Source organism: Parasteatoda tepidariorum, chromosome X1, assembly GCF_043381705.1.
Source record: "Parasteatoda tepidariorum isolate YZ-2023 chromosome X1, CAS_Ptep_4.0, whole genome shotgun sequence".
NCBI lineage: Eukaryota > Metazoa > Arthropoda > Arachnida > Araneae > Theridiidae > Parasteatoda > Parasteatoda tepidariorum.
Genome location: NC_092214.1, coordinates 16,094,973 through 16,109,930, shown reverse-complemented (window position 1 = coordinate 16,109,930; position 14,958 = coordinate 16,094,973). Strand labels below are relative to the sequence as shown.

Here is a 14,958-nt window from a genome sequence, read left to right as displayed (position 1 = left end):
AAAGCAAACCTTATAAGATTGCATCACAATCTTAGGGCGTTGGAAAGGTTAGCAAACAGGGTATGGAGTCCAGCAGTTCAATAAAATAATTAAATCTTTCAGTACAAGAGTTAATTACAAGCAATCACATATCATAGTAGGAAAAATTTATTAATAAAATCTAATTTAAAAATTAGTTTGAATTAAAATTCTGCATAACTAAATATATCATAAAACCAATATCTTACAATCTGATAAGCTTTTTTAAGCCAATGTGAAACAAATATATCATGAGGTCAATGCCCAAATAGCTAATCAGAAATTTGTAGGCTACTGACCAATTAATTCAAATAATCACAGTATTTTAAGTTTTGATACTCTGATCAGTTACTTAAATTCAAAAAAGCTCTAAAAGAAATCAAAATGGTCATAGTGTAAATGATTAACTCAGATGAAATCAGCAATCAAGATAAAAAGCAAGTGAAATTATTAAAATAATGAATAACTTAATAGTAATTGGTACTAAGAAGATTGAAATGCTAGCACAAACAGTGTGTTTATTAAATCTCTTTAAATTTATAAGAATGGTTCATTTTACTGATGCTTATAATGGGATTTACTTTTATAATGCTACTCAGTACCAAAATATTATTGCTTAAACTTTTTTGTACAATTTGAAATTTCTTTAAGTTTTTATATGTTATTGTATATATTACTTAGTTATGCATAATCTAATCTAATGGTGCATAATCTTTCAAAAATGTAGACCAAGCATGCAAATAATGGGGTAAAATAAATTTTGCGAGAAGTTGCTTTTGTCTGATTAATCTTATATGATAGCACTTAAACATCATGATAAACTTACACTGTACATCTAATTGAAAATGTTGGTGGATATTAAACATCACTAACAGAAGGTCTCATAAAATCCACACTGATTTCATTCAATAGTGATAATACAAATTTAAGAAATTGAGAGGAAATATCCAATTGTGTGAATATATCAAGCTTGTTTGCAAAATAAAAAAGGATTAATAATAAATTAGCAATTATTGTAGGTTGGGGCAGTGGTGTGTAAGGAGCAGAGCTCCCTTGCAATTTCACTCAAATTTGTATCCTAATTTCCAAATATTTTTCAAACAGAAACGGCATCTAAATGAAGTCAAAGAGCATCTGCTAACATAGATATCAAGCAAAGAACATAATACTTCAGACAGTTTTCTAATAAATATATTTTTTAAAAAAAACATACTAATATATGATTAAAAATTATATCATGAATAAATAGAATTATAAAATTTGCTTTAAATTATCAACTTCTTTTATATATCTGGCCCTAAAAATATACAAAGCAACTAAAAAGTTAAAATTTTTCTACTACAACAACATACTAATAAATTAAATAATAATGCATACCTAAAGATTTCAATTCTGATAAAAGACTTCCTGGGCCCTCATGACCAATAAGATGTGCTAAATATGACGTTGGCTATAATAATAACAGAAATATTAAAGGAAGCATAATAAAACATTATAAAAGACAACAATAATTTTAAAAAAAAATTACAAATAATTTTTTTAACATATTTATCATAAACATAAGCATTTCATCATAATTTGTAAATTTGCAAAAAATAAATTTTTAAAAAAAAAACTTTTATTTCCTATTATGAACTTAAAACAAAATAATTAAAAGAAATAAAAAAAAGATTTAAAATAAAATTTTAAAAACTCCTTAAACAAGTAAACCCAGTTTTAAAAAATACCTTTAATTAACTGTTCAGAATTTGTAAAAATATAATTTTAAAACATAATTGCTTATATCCTTTTGTCATACAACTTTCCATATTACATTTGAGTAAATGCAGTTTTATATTAGGGGTTCCTACATCATGTTTTCCTTCATATATTGTATTAGTAATACAGTGTAAAGTCGCGTATCCGGAATCGGTGGGACTTCCAGAAGTCCGCATAATAGATTTTTCCGTATAATACACCCCCAAGGTAAACAAAGCTTAAAATGATTTAATAAACGATCTGAATCTAAGAAGCAAAAAATAAATAAACACTATTTTTAAGGGGAATAATGTTTTAGCATTAAAATATCTAATCAATCAAATATAAAATATTAGAAAAAAAATATTATTACTGAAAATATAGAAAACGAAAAAAATTTAACAGTTACGAAAATATTAATCCGCCATTTTGAACTAGAATGATTCAAGCAGGAAGGGGAAATTCTGGAATAAAGCTTAAAATGATCTAAATCTAAGAAGCAAAAAATAAATAAACATTATTTTTAAGGGGAATAATGTTTTAGTATTAGAATATCTAATCAATAAAATTTGAAATATTAGAAAAAAATTATTATTGCTTAAAAATATAGAAAACTAAAAAAAATTGACATATGAAAATAATAATATTCATTTTTAACTAGAATGATTCAAGCAAGAAAGGGAAATTCCCGTCATTCATTAAGGTGGGTAGATGGAGGAGAAAAATTCATTTCCTTTTTATTTGTGAAAGAAAATAAGTGTAAAGAGGAGATCATTTAAGTTGAGGGTGGGGAAGTAACAAATTATTGTTTTCTCTCCAATCATTGGCTATCAATCAAGCATAAAGGCGGGACACGCGGATCGGGTTCTCTTTATTTTTTCTTTTATGACTGAAAAAATTTGCTAAAGAAAGAATGTTACCCCCTTTTTCCCCCGCCTCCTAAATATTACATGGTATGGGGAAGAACGAATGTTTTGTTTCTCAAGGACGTGTATCCTTTTAGACCTATTCAAATTTTCCATTCTGTCTCCCCCTCCACCTTAACGCTTGCCCCGTTTACCCTTTTCCACAGTATTTCTTCTTTCAATAAAAAGGTTCCAGGAAATGCCTCTTTTACTAGCCACCTGCAAGGGAAAGGAGGGGGGGGGACTCAGTTGCAGTCTTTTGAAAACAAATCTCCCTCTTTTTCCTACATTCCAAGGGAGGAGCGTCACTAACGGTCACTCAATGGTCTTGGTAGATCTTCACTTCCCCTTTCTGGTGATTTATGGGTTCGATGCATAAATCAGAGGTTCAGTGCAAGCTAGAAAAAGAGAAACTTTGTCAAAAGATCTCTCTTTTTTTTTTTTTTAAGGAAAGGGGAAGATGGAGAGATGTTTGTTTATTTTGATTGTTAAAAAGTGTCCGGGAAATCGACCCTTCCGGGAAAGGGACGTCCGGATATGGGACGTTACACTGTAGTACAATCATAGTACAATTACAATCACACAATTTCACTTGCAGGAAAAAATTGTTATTTGTTGATTTCTAGACAGCAGTTCAGCCCTTGGTAAATATAAAGTATTCCTCCTTTATCAAAGAAGTTCTGTGTCAAGAAACTATTAGTCATCTTATTAAAAATTGGAAGAAAAAAATTTCGCCAATTGTTTCCAAATTATGTTTGCTCCCTGGCAATGAGGAGGTAAATACACTTGCAAAGATAGTCTAGTATTTGCCACAACATAATTCATCCACCCCTTTGAAAATCTATAAATTATTGATCAAAAAACTCTGATATAGTGATATTGTTGCAGGGAAAAGTTGGGAATGCCTTTCACATGATACAAACAGTAGTCCTCCTGATTAACCAAGGAAGCTAGGTTTATCCTGTTTTTGCATCTTGATGGGCTATAATTAGCATGAGCAGGATCTCAATAGAATCAGAGCAAAAAAACTCTGCATCATGCCCTGTATGTGGGAATGGTTTTAAGAAAAGAAAAATCTCATTATTTGCTCCAAATTAAAATATATTGACACTAGAGATTGAATTTTAGTATTACACACTTATATTGAACAACAAGACAACATATGGCTGATTGGCTTAGGCTGGGCATAAAATAAATAAATTAACTATTATAATTATTATCAGGGGTCTGTCTAGGTTTTTCTGAAAGGTACCTATTTTGTGAAAATTTAGACATAATTTGTGAAAAATTAAAAATTATATTACAAAATCAATACAAAAACATGGTAAAAATATAGATTTATCGTTTCTTAAGGGATAAAAAAAAAACATTTTAAGAAAAAGTATTTTGTGAAACTACCGTTTTTCCTAAAGTTGAATTTGTGAAACTACCGTTTCACCTAAAATTGAATTTGTGAAGGTACCGCTAAACGGTAGTAAATTCGGCCTGGACAGACCCCTGATTATTGAAAGCAACATTATAACTTTATTTATAGGATTCATGCTGAAAATTTAAATGTTTTAAAATATGTTATAAAATAGGCAAACAAATATATTTAAAAACTTTAAAGAAACATAAAATTTTCAAAAGGAAAAAATTGCACGATTAACTAACCACACGCTCACAACAGGGTGTTAATCAGTTTATTCAAGGAAATATGTTACACATAACAAAATATTTAAAAGTTAAAACTAAAAATTGTTAATGCCACATAGGAATTAAAAATAACATCATACAGTTTGATACAAAAATAGCATTAAGGACAAAACCAAATTTATTAAAAATAAACTCTTACAGCTTATGAATAATACTTAACAGCTCACTCTAAGAATCCCTTACAAAGAAATTTATAAAAATTAACACCAAAAATTAAGCAAAACAAACTCTATGTAACAAGAAAAAAAACTATGTTTGTAATAATTTGGAAGAGCAGGAAGAATTAAAAGCAGAATAAGACAATAAAAAAAACCATATTTTAAAATTTAAAAAATACAATTAATGTTTGATACAACTTCAGTTATTGAATAGAAAACCAACATTATAACACGAGCGCATTATATTGTGACAATACAACAATACTATAAGTGTTTAGATGCAATTAAAAAAGCTTGATTAATTATGAAAAAAACAATACTTTACATTAATAAGAATTATGTAATTAATAGATTATTTGATAATAACGCAATCAGCAACAAATCAGAGATCACGGCCACCTAGACAAATCTAGAGGGTCATGTTACTTTTCATTTATTCAAAGGAAATTCAAGATGCTCTGTATTTAATGTATAATAGAAAGAAGAAAAAAAAAGAATCGCCCTGAATAAGTTTTGATCTAATGCTCTGATTTGTATGTATTAGGACTCAATTTTAATGGTTCGAGAGGGTGACCTAAAATATGTAAATTAACTAGGGCAGACAATATTCTAAGTTACAAAATCAGACAAAAACATATTTTCTTTGAATAAACATAAATTTTTTGATGCATTTGGATTTCTGACCCTTAAATTATAAGTGGTAGCTGCAATCTGAGAAATATGATCTAAATAGTTTGGCCAGGAGAATGGTCTTAAGTTCAGACTCCTTAATGTTAATTTAACATTTTGTGTATTTCGACATTTTTTTAAACTTCTAATGGCAGATTATGAACAGTTACAGCAGAAAACAATAAAAAGAAAGAACACAAAGTACAACAAAAAATGCTGAAACACAGTTCATTACTCTAACATATCTTTAGCCTCCCAATAATGCTCGGTGAGAAAAATCTTGACCAGAGCAGGACAGTTGAATAGATGTGCAGAGTCCAAGACCTCTCCAGAGCTGTACAAAGTGCATATCGGGGAAGGAACAATTTAGAGTCTAATAAGATGGTTTCTTAGGCAGTCGTGACTGGTAGATAGGTGAAATTCAGTCACAGTTCTACGCCTTGGGCCATAAAACAAATTTGGGATGGTATTCTTTCAGGACTTTCGGGAAACACGGTTATAGAGGTCTTCCTGAGCACGAGCTTTAAGAGATATTTTAATAAGATTTTTAATAGTATAGAAGGGCATGGGACAAGAAATTACTTGCATAACTAAAGTACCCTTGTTAGCCAGGAAGACAGCAAACCACAGGAGTACTATAGTTTAATCAAGTGATGCCAGGTTTTTAAGATGATAGCGGCAATGCAATATGTCCTGGGTTATGGGATTATTGTCAGAAACGATATCCAACAGAGCAGCTCCAGAATCACTGAGTACTTCATCATACCTCAGGAATTATTTTAATAAAAAATTTTTACATTCAATTATAAAATTCATTTATCCTAAGAAAAGCAACAAAAAATTTTTTTTATTATTTTATTGCATTTAAAAAATACAGTCGAAAAATTTTGAATTGTAAGGTATATAAATTTTTGCATCATTTCAAAGAAAGTAATTTTAAACAGCAAAATACAAAATTTTAAAGAAATTGATCAAATGATTCCACTTTTTAAAATTCAACCTCTCAGGAAGTATTCAATCAATTTTATTCAAATTTTGTATTTAGACATATAAAATTACATTCATTAAAATGATGTAAAAATTTGTATACCTTACAATACAAAATGTTTTGACCATTATTACATAAAAGAATGAAAAATAATAATAATAATTGAAAGTGGTTTTTTGCATCAAACTATCTTTAGCTAAGCAAAATTTATAATTGTGTGCAAAACTGTTTCCAGTTCTCGAGATATAGTGTCTACACTTACTAATTAGCATATTTCAGGTAATTGCCTCAAACCATTAAGATTGAGTGCTAATACATGAAAATCTGATTATTAAATCAGAAGTTATTAAGTTTTTTTTTGCACACTGTACATTAACATCAAAAATAAGAGTGGCTTTAATTAATAATATCTTTTGAAAATTTTATTTAATAAAATGACTTATTACCAATTTAAAAATATTGTTTTGAAAGCTTGAAATTGTTTCACACTTATTTACGAAGCAATTTTCATGGGAATAAAAAAAAATCAAATGGGCATTAAAATGATGTGATGCCGTTGGATTAGCAAACATGACTTAATGTGTCGGTCATTATAATGGAAAAGTTGCTGTAATGGGGTTGCACTAAAAAGCAACTGTTACTAAGAGTTACTACTTGAAAATAAACAACTTTTTTCAGCATGTAAAAAAGTAAGAGATGGATAAGTACCAATTTTTTAGCATCAGTCACAAACTGCTGATGATGCAACTTAGTATCAGTTACAAAAAATTTATACTTTTTATCCTGTGATACATATTAGTCTTAATCTTAATTCATAGAGGTCATGAAAAATTACAGAACAAAATTTCCTTAATTTTATAACATATTTTGTTAATTGATTTGTTAATTTTGAATTAAAAAAAATACTAGTTTTGACATTGTTAGGTCTATTTTTCTTATTTTTTTACTTAGAATAAGTCATAAGTCATTTTAAGATTCTTTTACCTAGAAAGAAATCTTTAAAAAAAAACAATTCAAATGTTCCGATTAAAATTGCATGTTCGTCAAAATGCTACATTCTAAACAAAAGAAGAAAAAAAAGAAAAAAAACATCAAGACAAAATGCTAAAAATCAGGAACATTGAGATAACTAAGAACCCTACATCATAGTTTGAGATCAATATGCAAAAACTTTTTTAGTTCTGCTGCATTAAAGAAAATCAGTATTAATAAGTTAAAATTCCCTTACACTAATATGTAATTAAGATTTGCTATCAAGTTAAAACTTCTTTTAATTATATAATTTTAAGTAGAACTTAAATAATCTTGAATTGAAAACACAGTGACAACATTTTTGTAAAAAGTAATTTAATGGATCATCCCTTGACATATAATTTAAGAATTCTATTTAATTGCATTGTTGATTAATATCAATCATTTTGAAAATCAGATGAAAGATATGAATCAATAATTGGGAAACTACAAAACTCTACACAAGATTTGTATTGCTAAAAATAATAAATGAAGGTATGACCGCTGAATTCAGCTCCATAAAAATTTCATAACGTAAAACATTTAATTAAGTCTTTGTTTTCATAAAATGCATTGCAGGTAAGGCTATATGTATAAACTATGTATATTTTCAGTAGACAGTCCTTAAGTTTGAACTATCGAAGTTTGCAATTTTCACAAGCATTATTAATTCAAATAAAAAAAGGTTGGATAAAAATTCACAGTTTGCTATTCCTTAAAACAATTAATTTAAAATTCACTTTGTACTCCTAGAAAATTTGATGTTCTAAACAGAATCAAAAATCAGGAGTTTCAGGGCAAAAAGGGGCCGTTAAAATATTACATGAATATATTTTAGAAAATTTTGAACTTCCTCCTTTTCAACAAAAAAGGAAATCACAACCCTCCCTTATGCTTAAATTGCAACATATCCCCACACCCCTGGTTTACCACTTTACTTCACTTTACCTGGTTTTACTTTCACTTTAGTAATCTAATTTTAGGACTGAATTTATAAAAGATATAACTTATCATGAAACAAAATGTAGTTTTTAATTTATTTTATAAAATTTTGAATAGAATATTCTTCAGGAAACTTTTGTGTTCAAAACTCTAAATCTCTGAAATTTTTTGAAGAAATTTTTTTCCAATTTTTTCTTCAAGTTTAGTTTTATTCCAAATTTGAAATTTTTCATGTGAAACTTTTTATTGCATTTTATACTGTTTTTCAAGAAAATTTTTTAAATAAATGGATTTTAGTATTTTACGTACAATTGCTTTTGCTGGACATCAAAAATAAGCAAATCACATCCCCTCCTACTAGTAGGTGCTTTCATAATACTTAACAGACCCAAAGCAAAAAAAATCAAGACAAATAGGACAAAATATTTTTTATCAGGAAAAGCCAAGAATGTCAGGAGAAATATGAACCCTATAAATGTGACAAACATTTTAACTATCAATTCTGGAGGAAACTGCAACAAAAAAAAATAACAGTCAACCCAAAATAAAATTAAATATTTTAATAATGGCCCAACACAAAAAAAAAAAAAAAAAACATTATATCAACTATTAGACTACTGACACATGAATGATACTCATTTTGAAGGTCTGGGACAGGAAAAGCGATGTTCATGTTCTGGATATCCTTCACAGGTACAACATGTCCTTGAAGCTAAAATTACAAAATTAACAATAAATAAAAGCAACATTAAATTAAGCATAGTAAATATGTATAAAATAAAGATAGAATTATTTATAAATCTGCAACTTTTTGATGAGTAAATACGAAATTAAAAATTTAAAAATAATTACATGAATGCATAAAATTTTAGAAATAGGCAGGATAACATAAATCTAAAAATTTGAAACTTCATGTTTTAAATAAAATTTTAACTAAGGTTCTTAAAAGCATCATTAGAAGTGTCAAAGGTAAGGGGTCTTTGTCAAAGACGTTTTAACGCAATTTATAGAACTTTCAAAAGAGCCCGATATCATTAAAAGTAATGAAATAAAAAGAATGATCTGGGCAGCTCATGTGACCAGAATGGAACATTTTTGTGTTAAAGCCTTTTAGTTGAAAAAGAGGAAGGCCAAAACAACAATGGCTTAATTCTATAGAATCAAATTTTGAGAGTAGTTGAGGTAAAAGACTGGCAGTCCAGGTCAAAAAGTAGGTTGTCCTGAGGAAATATTAATAGAAGACCTTGGCGTATCCTTGGCTATTGTGACAAATATGAGGATAAAATGTATCTTAATGTCATGGATAACCCAACAAATTTCTTTTAAAATTTCAATTGTAGTAGTTTTTGCAGTTTTTTTTATTGTACATAAGATTTTATACTTCATACAATTAAATATTTAATTAAAATATTGCTATTATCTTTAAATTATTTATCTCAAATTATAAATTATGTTAACGTATTATATAATTCAATAACCACAAAGCAAATTTGGCTAACGAAATCTATTTACTCTACACAAAAACAATTGTAACAGTTTTGATTAAAAAAAGTCAGTTTTTTTTCTATTTATTTTAATTTTAAGTGACAAAAACCTCTGAAGAAGGAGTTACTTTCATTTCCAGGAAAGAAAAAAAGCAGAGCAGAAGTTATTAACTGTTTGTAACCGCTATCTATTTTCCCTCTTAATACAAAAGAATCTATTTTCACTAAAGTAAAAAAATTCTAAATACAAAGGTTTCACTTACTTTATGATAAGAGGGAGGGTTGGGTGGAAATGGGTAATAGTGCATAATATTTTTTAGCATTTTTTTTTATTGATATTAAGCAAAACACATAGACTATGCTTTTATATGCTTTTCATAGACTATGCATGTTGCATAGCAAAACAATAGACAATCAGTTTTATCTACCAGTCAGAAGAGTAATCTAGGAAAGAAGCAACATGTAAATTTTTGGCTGATTTTAAAAATAACACAGCATGAAGGAAAATAATTTAAACTCAATTTTATTTTCTAACTAGAAACTCTAACACTCAAACCTTTATTATCATAACTAAAACTATAGAAAAAGTCATAGCTTTAAAATTACAATGAACTACTTGTCTGTAACATTAAAAAAAATTTAAAAATATGCATCTGATCATCAACTAAAAACCTACTTTCTAGATTACCTTGTACTTTGCATAATTAAAGATATTTTGCTTAGCAAACCTGCTCATAAAATTATTTATCTTATTTGACTTTACTTTAGATACAGCTTATAAAGTAGTATTACATAATTGGTTAAGTTAAAATAGTAAATACAGCAGTCAGAATATAATTTCAGACATTTGTTACCAAAAAGTGAAGAATATTGGCTTAACATCTTTGAGGTATATACTTCTCCACTGAAAAAGACTAATACAGTCGAACCTCGGTTTAAAGAACCCCTATTTACTGAACTTCACGATTTAAAGAATGTTTTTCTCCTCTATTAAAATGAAGGCAAAAAAGGGTATTTAACAAATTTTAAAAAAAATAAAAATAACGAGTAATTCCGGCAATCTAAAAAAAGAAATTCTTAATTTGGGTTAGAAAAACTATTAATTGCTTTTCAAATGATTACAGTATCCATACTGTCAGGTACATAAAACTACTTTTTTTGTATTCATCAATTTTAGACATGGGTGATCTCAGTTCAGACCTCACAGGTGCATAAGAATAACGATTGAGTGTAACCAGTAAGAACAGGAAATTCCTTTCTTATTTCTCACATTCTACAATAACAAAGAAGAGAGGTGTACAGGATGCTTGTGAGGACAAAAAATTCCTTTCTAATTTATATTCCTTAGAAGTAAGGTGCGTTGGAAGCTCATTTTCGTAGAATATTTGATTTTTGAGAGGTTATAAAACATGGCAGATTGGCGAAAATGAAAACGTTTTTAGTAGAGTGAGTTTTTGAGTTTGACAAAAACCTTAGACCACAAAGCGCTTCAGCAGAATGTCTCAAAATCTCCACATCAACTATAGCTAAAATTTTTAAACAATGAGTAGAAATTGAAAAAAACTTGGAAGGTGGTGAAAAATCGTCGCAAGAAGTCATTGAAAGCCAATCCCCTTTCTTGAGTCTGATCTAGTAGAATGGTTCATCATCGTTTGCACCAACAATATAGCCACAAATGGGCCTCTGATCATAAAAAGCCCTTCAACTAGCTGATAAGCATAATGTAAAAGACATTTCCGCATTCATTGTGTAAGATCGACCGCTTTAAAAAAGGATACAACATAGTCAAAAAGAAAGTGTGCGGAGAAAAGGCAGATGCAAATGAAAATGAAGTAAAAGGAGAGTTGCTCAACCTGATTGAAGGATATTCACCATACAACACTTACAACGCAGATGAAACATGGTTGTTTTATGACTTAAACACAACAAAACACTTTGTTATACAAATTAAAAATGCTTTGGCGAAAAAAAAGAAGTAAACTGAGGGTTATGGTTTTGCATGCAGTAAATGCTGATGGAACAAACAAATGAAAGCCATTTGTGATAGGAAAAGCAGCAAAGTCGAAATGTTTTAAAAATGTAAAGACTTTACTGACAAAGTAAGCAGCAAACAAAAATCCTGGGTGATTTCTTTTCTATTTGCAGATTTTTTAATGTTACTAGATAAGTCAATGAAGATACAAAAGAGAAATATTATTTTGTTTATTGATCAATGTCCCCCCAAATTTTCAATCAAAAAAACTTAAAAGTAGTGTTTTTTCCCTGAAAATTGCACAAATGTGCTTCAGCTACTAGACCTTGGTTCACTCCTTGAAAATTAATTACAGAAAGTTGCTTATGAGGAAAAATTATCATTGTTAGAGAAAAATGGGGAGGAAAGATACAAAATCACTGTTTTGGATGCATTATTTTTTTAAGACAATCTTGGGATCAAGTTTCGGAAAATACAATTGAAAAATGCTTTCAGAAAGCGAGATTTCCAGGAGCACAAGTCCTCTTTTCATTATCCTTCAGAAGAAGACATAAGGAAAGAAATTGCATTAATAGATTTTAATGATTATGTTACATGTGATGATGGATTATCTATGTATGCAACTTAAGTTAATAAGGTAGATTAATTGAAAACAATGAATAGCGACTCTGACACGGAAGTCGATGATAATGCATCTCCAGTGAAAACTGTTTCTTTTTCTGATGCTTTGCACAGCTTGGAAAAAGTGAAAACTTACCTAATGGAACAAGATGTAAATGGTAGAGTATTTTTTTTTCTGTTCATGGCATCAAAAAAAAACATTTTAAAGTAAGTAAACCTTAAAATTTCAAAGAAATAAGTAAACCTTACTCACGAAATGCTTTCAAATTTCAAATTAATCAATGTGTAATCATTCACTGTATTTTAAGTTCCTCAATAAATAGTGCAATAGTTCTATTTATTCTGTGTATTTCCTTATTAATGTTTGTATATTCCATAAGGTTAGTCAATTTTTTTTTTCAATTTTGCTGATATTGCAATTACCCCCAATTCAGTGAATAATATTTTCGGTCCCTATGAATTCGTTAAATCGAGGTCAGACAGTATTTTAGAAATGCATCAATATTTATCAAATATTTGTATCTGATCAAAGTCAGAGATTTTAATCTTTTTGAGATATTTTGTTTTAAGATATTTTGTTTTTGAAATTTATGTAAGGTGGCCCACATTACTTTCAAACAACTTTTTATTAAAATATCTAAAATTATAAAAATTATTTCAAGAATGAATTTCTGTCATTCTTTCGTTATTCTATTACAGTTACTAAATAAATAAATAAATTATTAAATTTTGCAAAAAAATGCTTATTTTTCTAGATTTCAGAAAAAAACTAAGTGATAAATTTCTCGGTTTTCAGTTCCAATGCTCTCAAAAATTAAAACTTTTGCCTGTAAATAATTAATACTTAAAAACATATTTTTGCGTTTTAAATCATTTTAAAGCATTAATTTTGAGCTGATATTGGCAGTGTTTAGTAAGCAGGTTTAATGACATGTAAAATAATTTAAATAAGACCAAATTCCATATAAACAGTTAAACAATATATCATGTTTAAAGGTCTAAGTTAGAAGCATGTGTACTGTATTTATAGAGAGAGAATGAAGAGTATATATATTATATATATAGAAGGTTATAATATATTCAAGCTTGTAGATTATATGTTTAAATTGTATCACTATGTGTCATACTTTTTTAGGGAATGAATAAATTGTTATAAAGCTTACCATGTGAAATGGTACGAAATATTTTTAATTCTTTGAATAATTTAATTTCTGAATAATTTAATTTCAATTTTAATTAAATTGAAATATACATTAAATCACACTTTGAATAGGAATAACTTAAGTCTTCTTACATCTAGAACAACTTTAAGTGATAAAATTATAATGTACTTTATGCAGTGTAAATGAGCTACAGCATAGAAATTAAATCATAAACACCTTTAAAAATTCAGGACTAAATGGATGCTTAGGCCAATCAGGAACTTGAACATTCTTATTTGAGACATCCGAAAACAAAGGAAGAACAAAATTTTCTAACTCTTCTAAAGTTTCTAAAAATGCAACATTAAACTAGTATTAAAATGAAGAACAGGTCGGATTTGTGTTGTATATGAATAAAGCTAAAACAATATGTAAAGATACAAACAGGCACATGATTGTTTCAGTACTATAATGAAACACCTTCTTTCAGTGACAAAAAACTGGCATTCTTTGTTTTTTCCACAAAAAAATGGTGCTTTATTTATAAATTAAAATTTCAAAAATTGTTTAATACTTTAGTTATAATGATAAAAAAGGGGGAGAGAAAACATAAAACTACTGCTGAACATAAAACAATGCATTATAGTTGACTTAATAAAAGGCAGTTCCTCAAAATTTATAGGAAAATTATTTCCTTCTTATGAAATTCGATCAAAAAAATTACCCTTCAAAAAAACTTTATATATAAATAATTACGTAACCAATATTATTAAGCAAATAATGTCTTTTTTATTACATGACTAATTTTTACTTCATTCACTGACTAATGCATGTCATTAGCAGTACAAATTTGAATAGCTCATAAAATCATAAATACAACTAATGCACACTTTTTAGCAAATTTAAAACACATTAAGACCACAACAAAAAGGCATTGAGGGATTAAAATTATCAGTAATAAAACAAAAGTATGTATTTAAAGTCATAAATTATAATCTGCGTTTCTGAAATTAATCTTATTGACTTTTTTGATTTGAACATCTCACACTTTAAAGATTTCAAAAATTGCTTTTGAGAAGTATCACAAGTATTCACTGCTATTTTGACTTTGAAATCAATTACTTTTGAAAGTTTGTTTTTTAAAACCTACTTTTGTACACAAAAACAATCACTAATTTGCAGCTAATGGTTTCTTTCTTTTTTTTTTAATTTTAATCTTGTGGAGTGATTTAAAAAGGTTAAATTTTCTTAAGAGTTTAAAAAACAATCAGATTTTTTGATTTTTGAAGTTCAACCTTGTCAAAGAAAAATGTTTAATTTCGATAATATGTTAACTTTAGTGCTACCATATTCAGCCATGTTAAAGTAGGCAAAATTAATATCATTAAAAAAAGAAAGAAAAAGTAAATGCAACCATAAATATAAAAACCACAAAATCACACAAGACTCAAAGACTAGTATTTAACAGAAAGACATTTATGAATGTGTATGACAAAAAGTTACGTTATATTAACAAGGCTACTTCACAAATTTAACATGAGTCATTGAAATCAGATTCTATTTAAGCTTCAAAAAATATGCAACTTAATTTAATATGAAAAGTTTTGAGTTCTAAA

At 27.9% G+C, this 14,958-nt stretch overlaps 1 protein-coding gene across 6 annotated transcripts in view; it reads right to left on the bottom strand.

The window, feature by feature from the left end:
- The window catches only part of LOC107436385 (Insulin degrading metalloproteinase), a 79,357-nt gene that overhangs the window by 45,705 nt on the left and 18,694 nt on the right, over nt 1-14,958 (bottom strand). For all 6 annotated transcript variants that reach the window (XM_071187736.1, XM_016048083.4, XM_071187737.1 and 3 more), the window contains exons 8-10: nt 13,580-13,692; nt 8,746-8,835; nt 1,396-1,468 (exon numbers count right to left, since the gene is read on the bottom strand). In XM_071187736.1, coding sequence (XP_071043837.1) covers nt 1,396-1,468; nt 8,746-8,835; nt 13,580-13,692 — 276 coding nt within the window. The remainder of the gene's footprint in view (nt 1-1,395; nt 1,469-8,745; nt 8,836-13,579; nt 13,693-14,958) is intronic.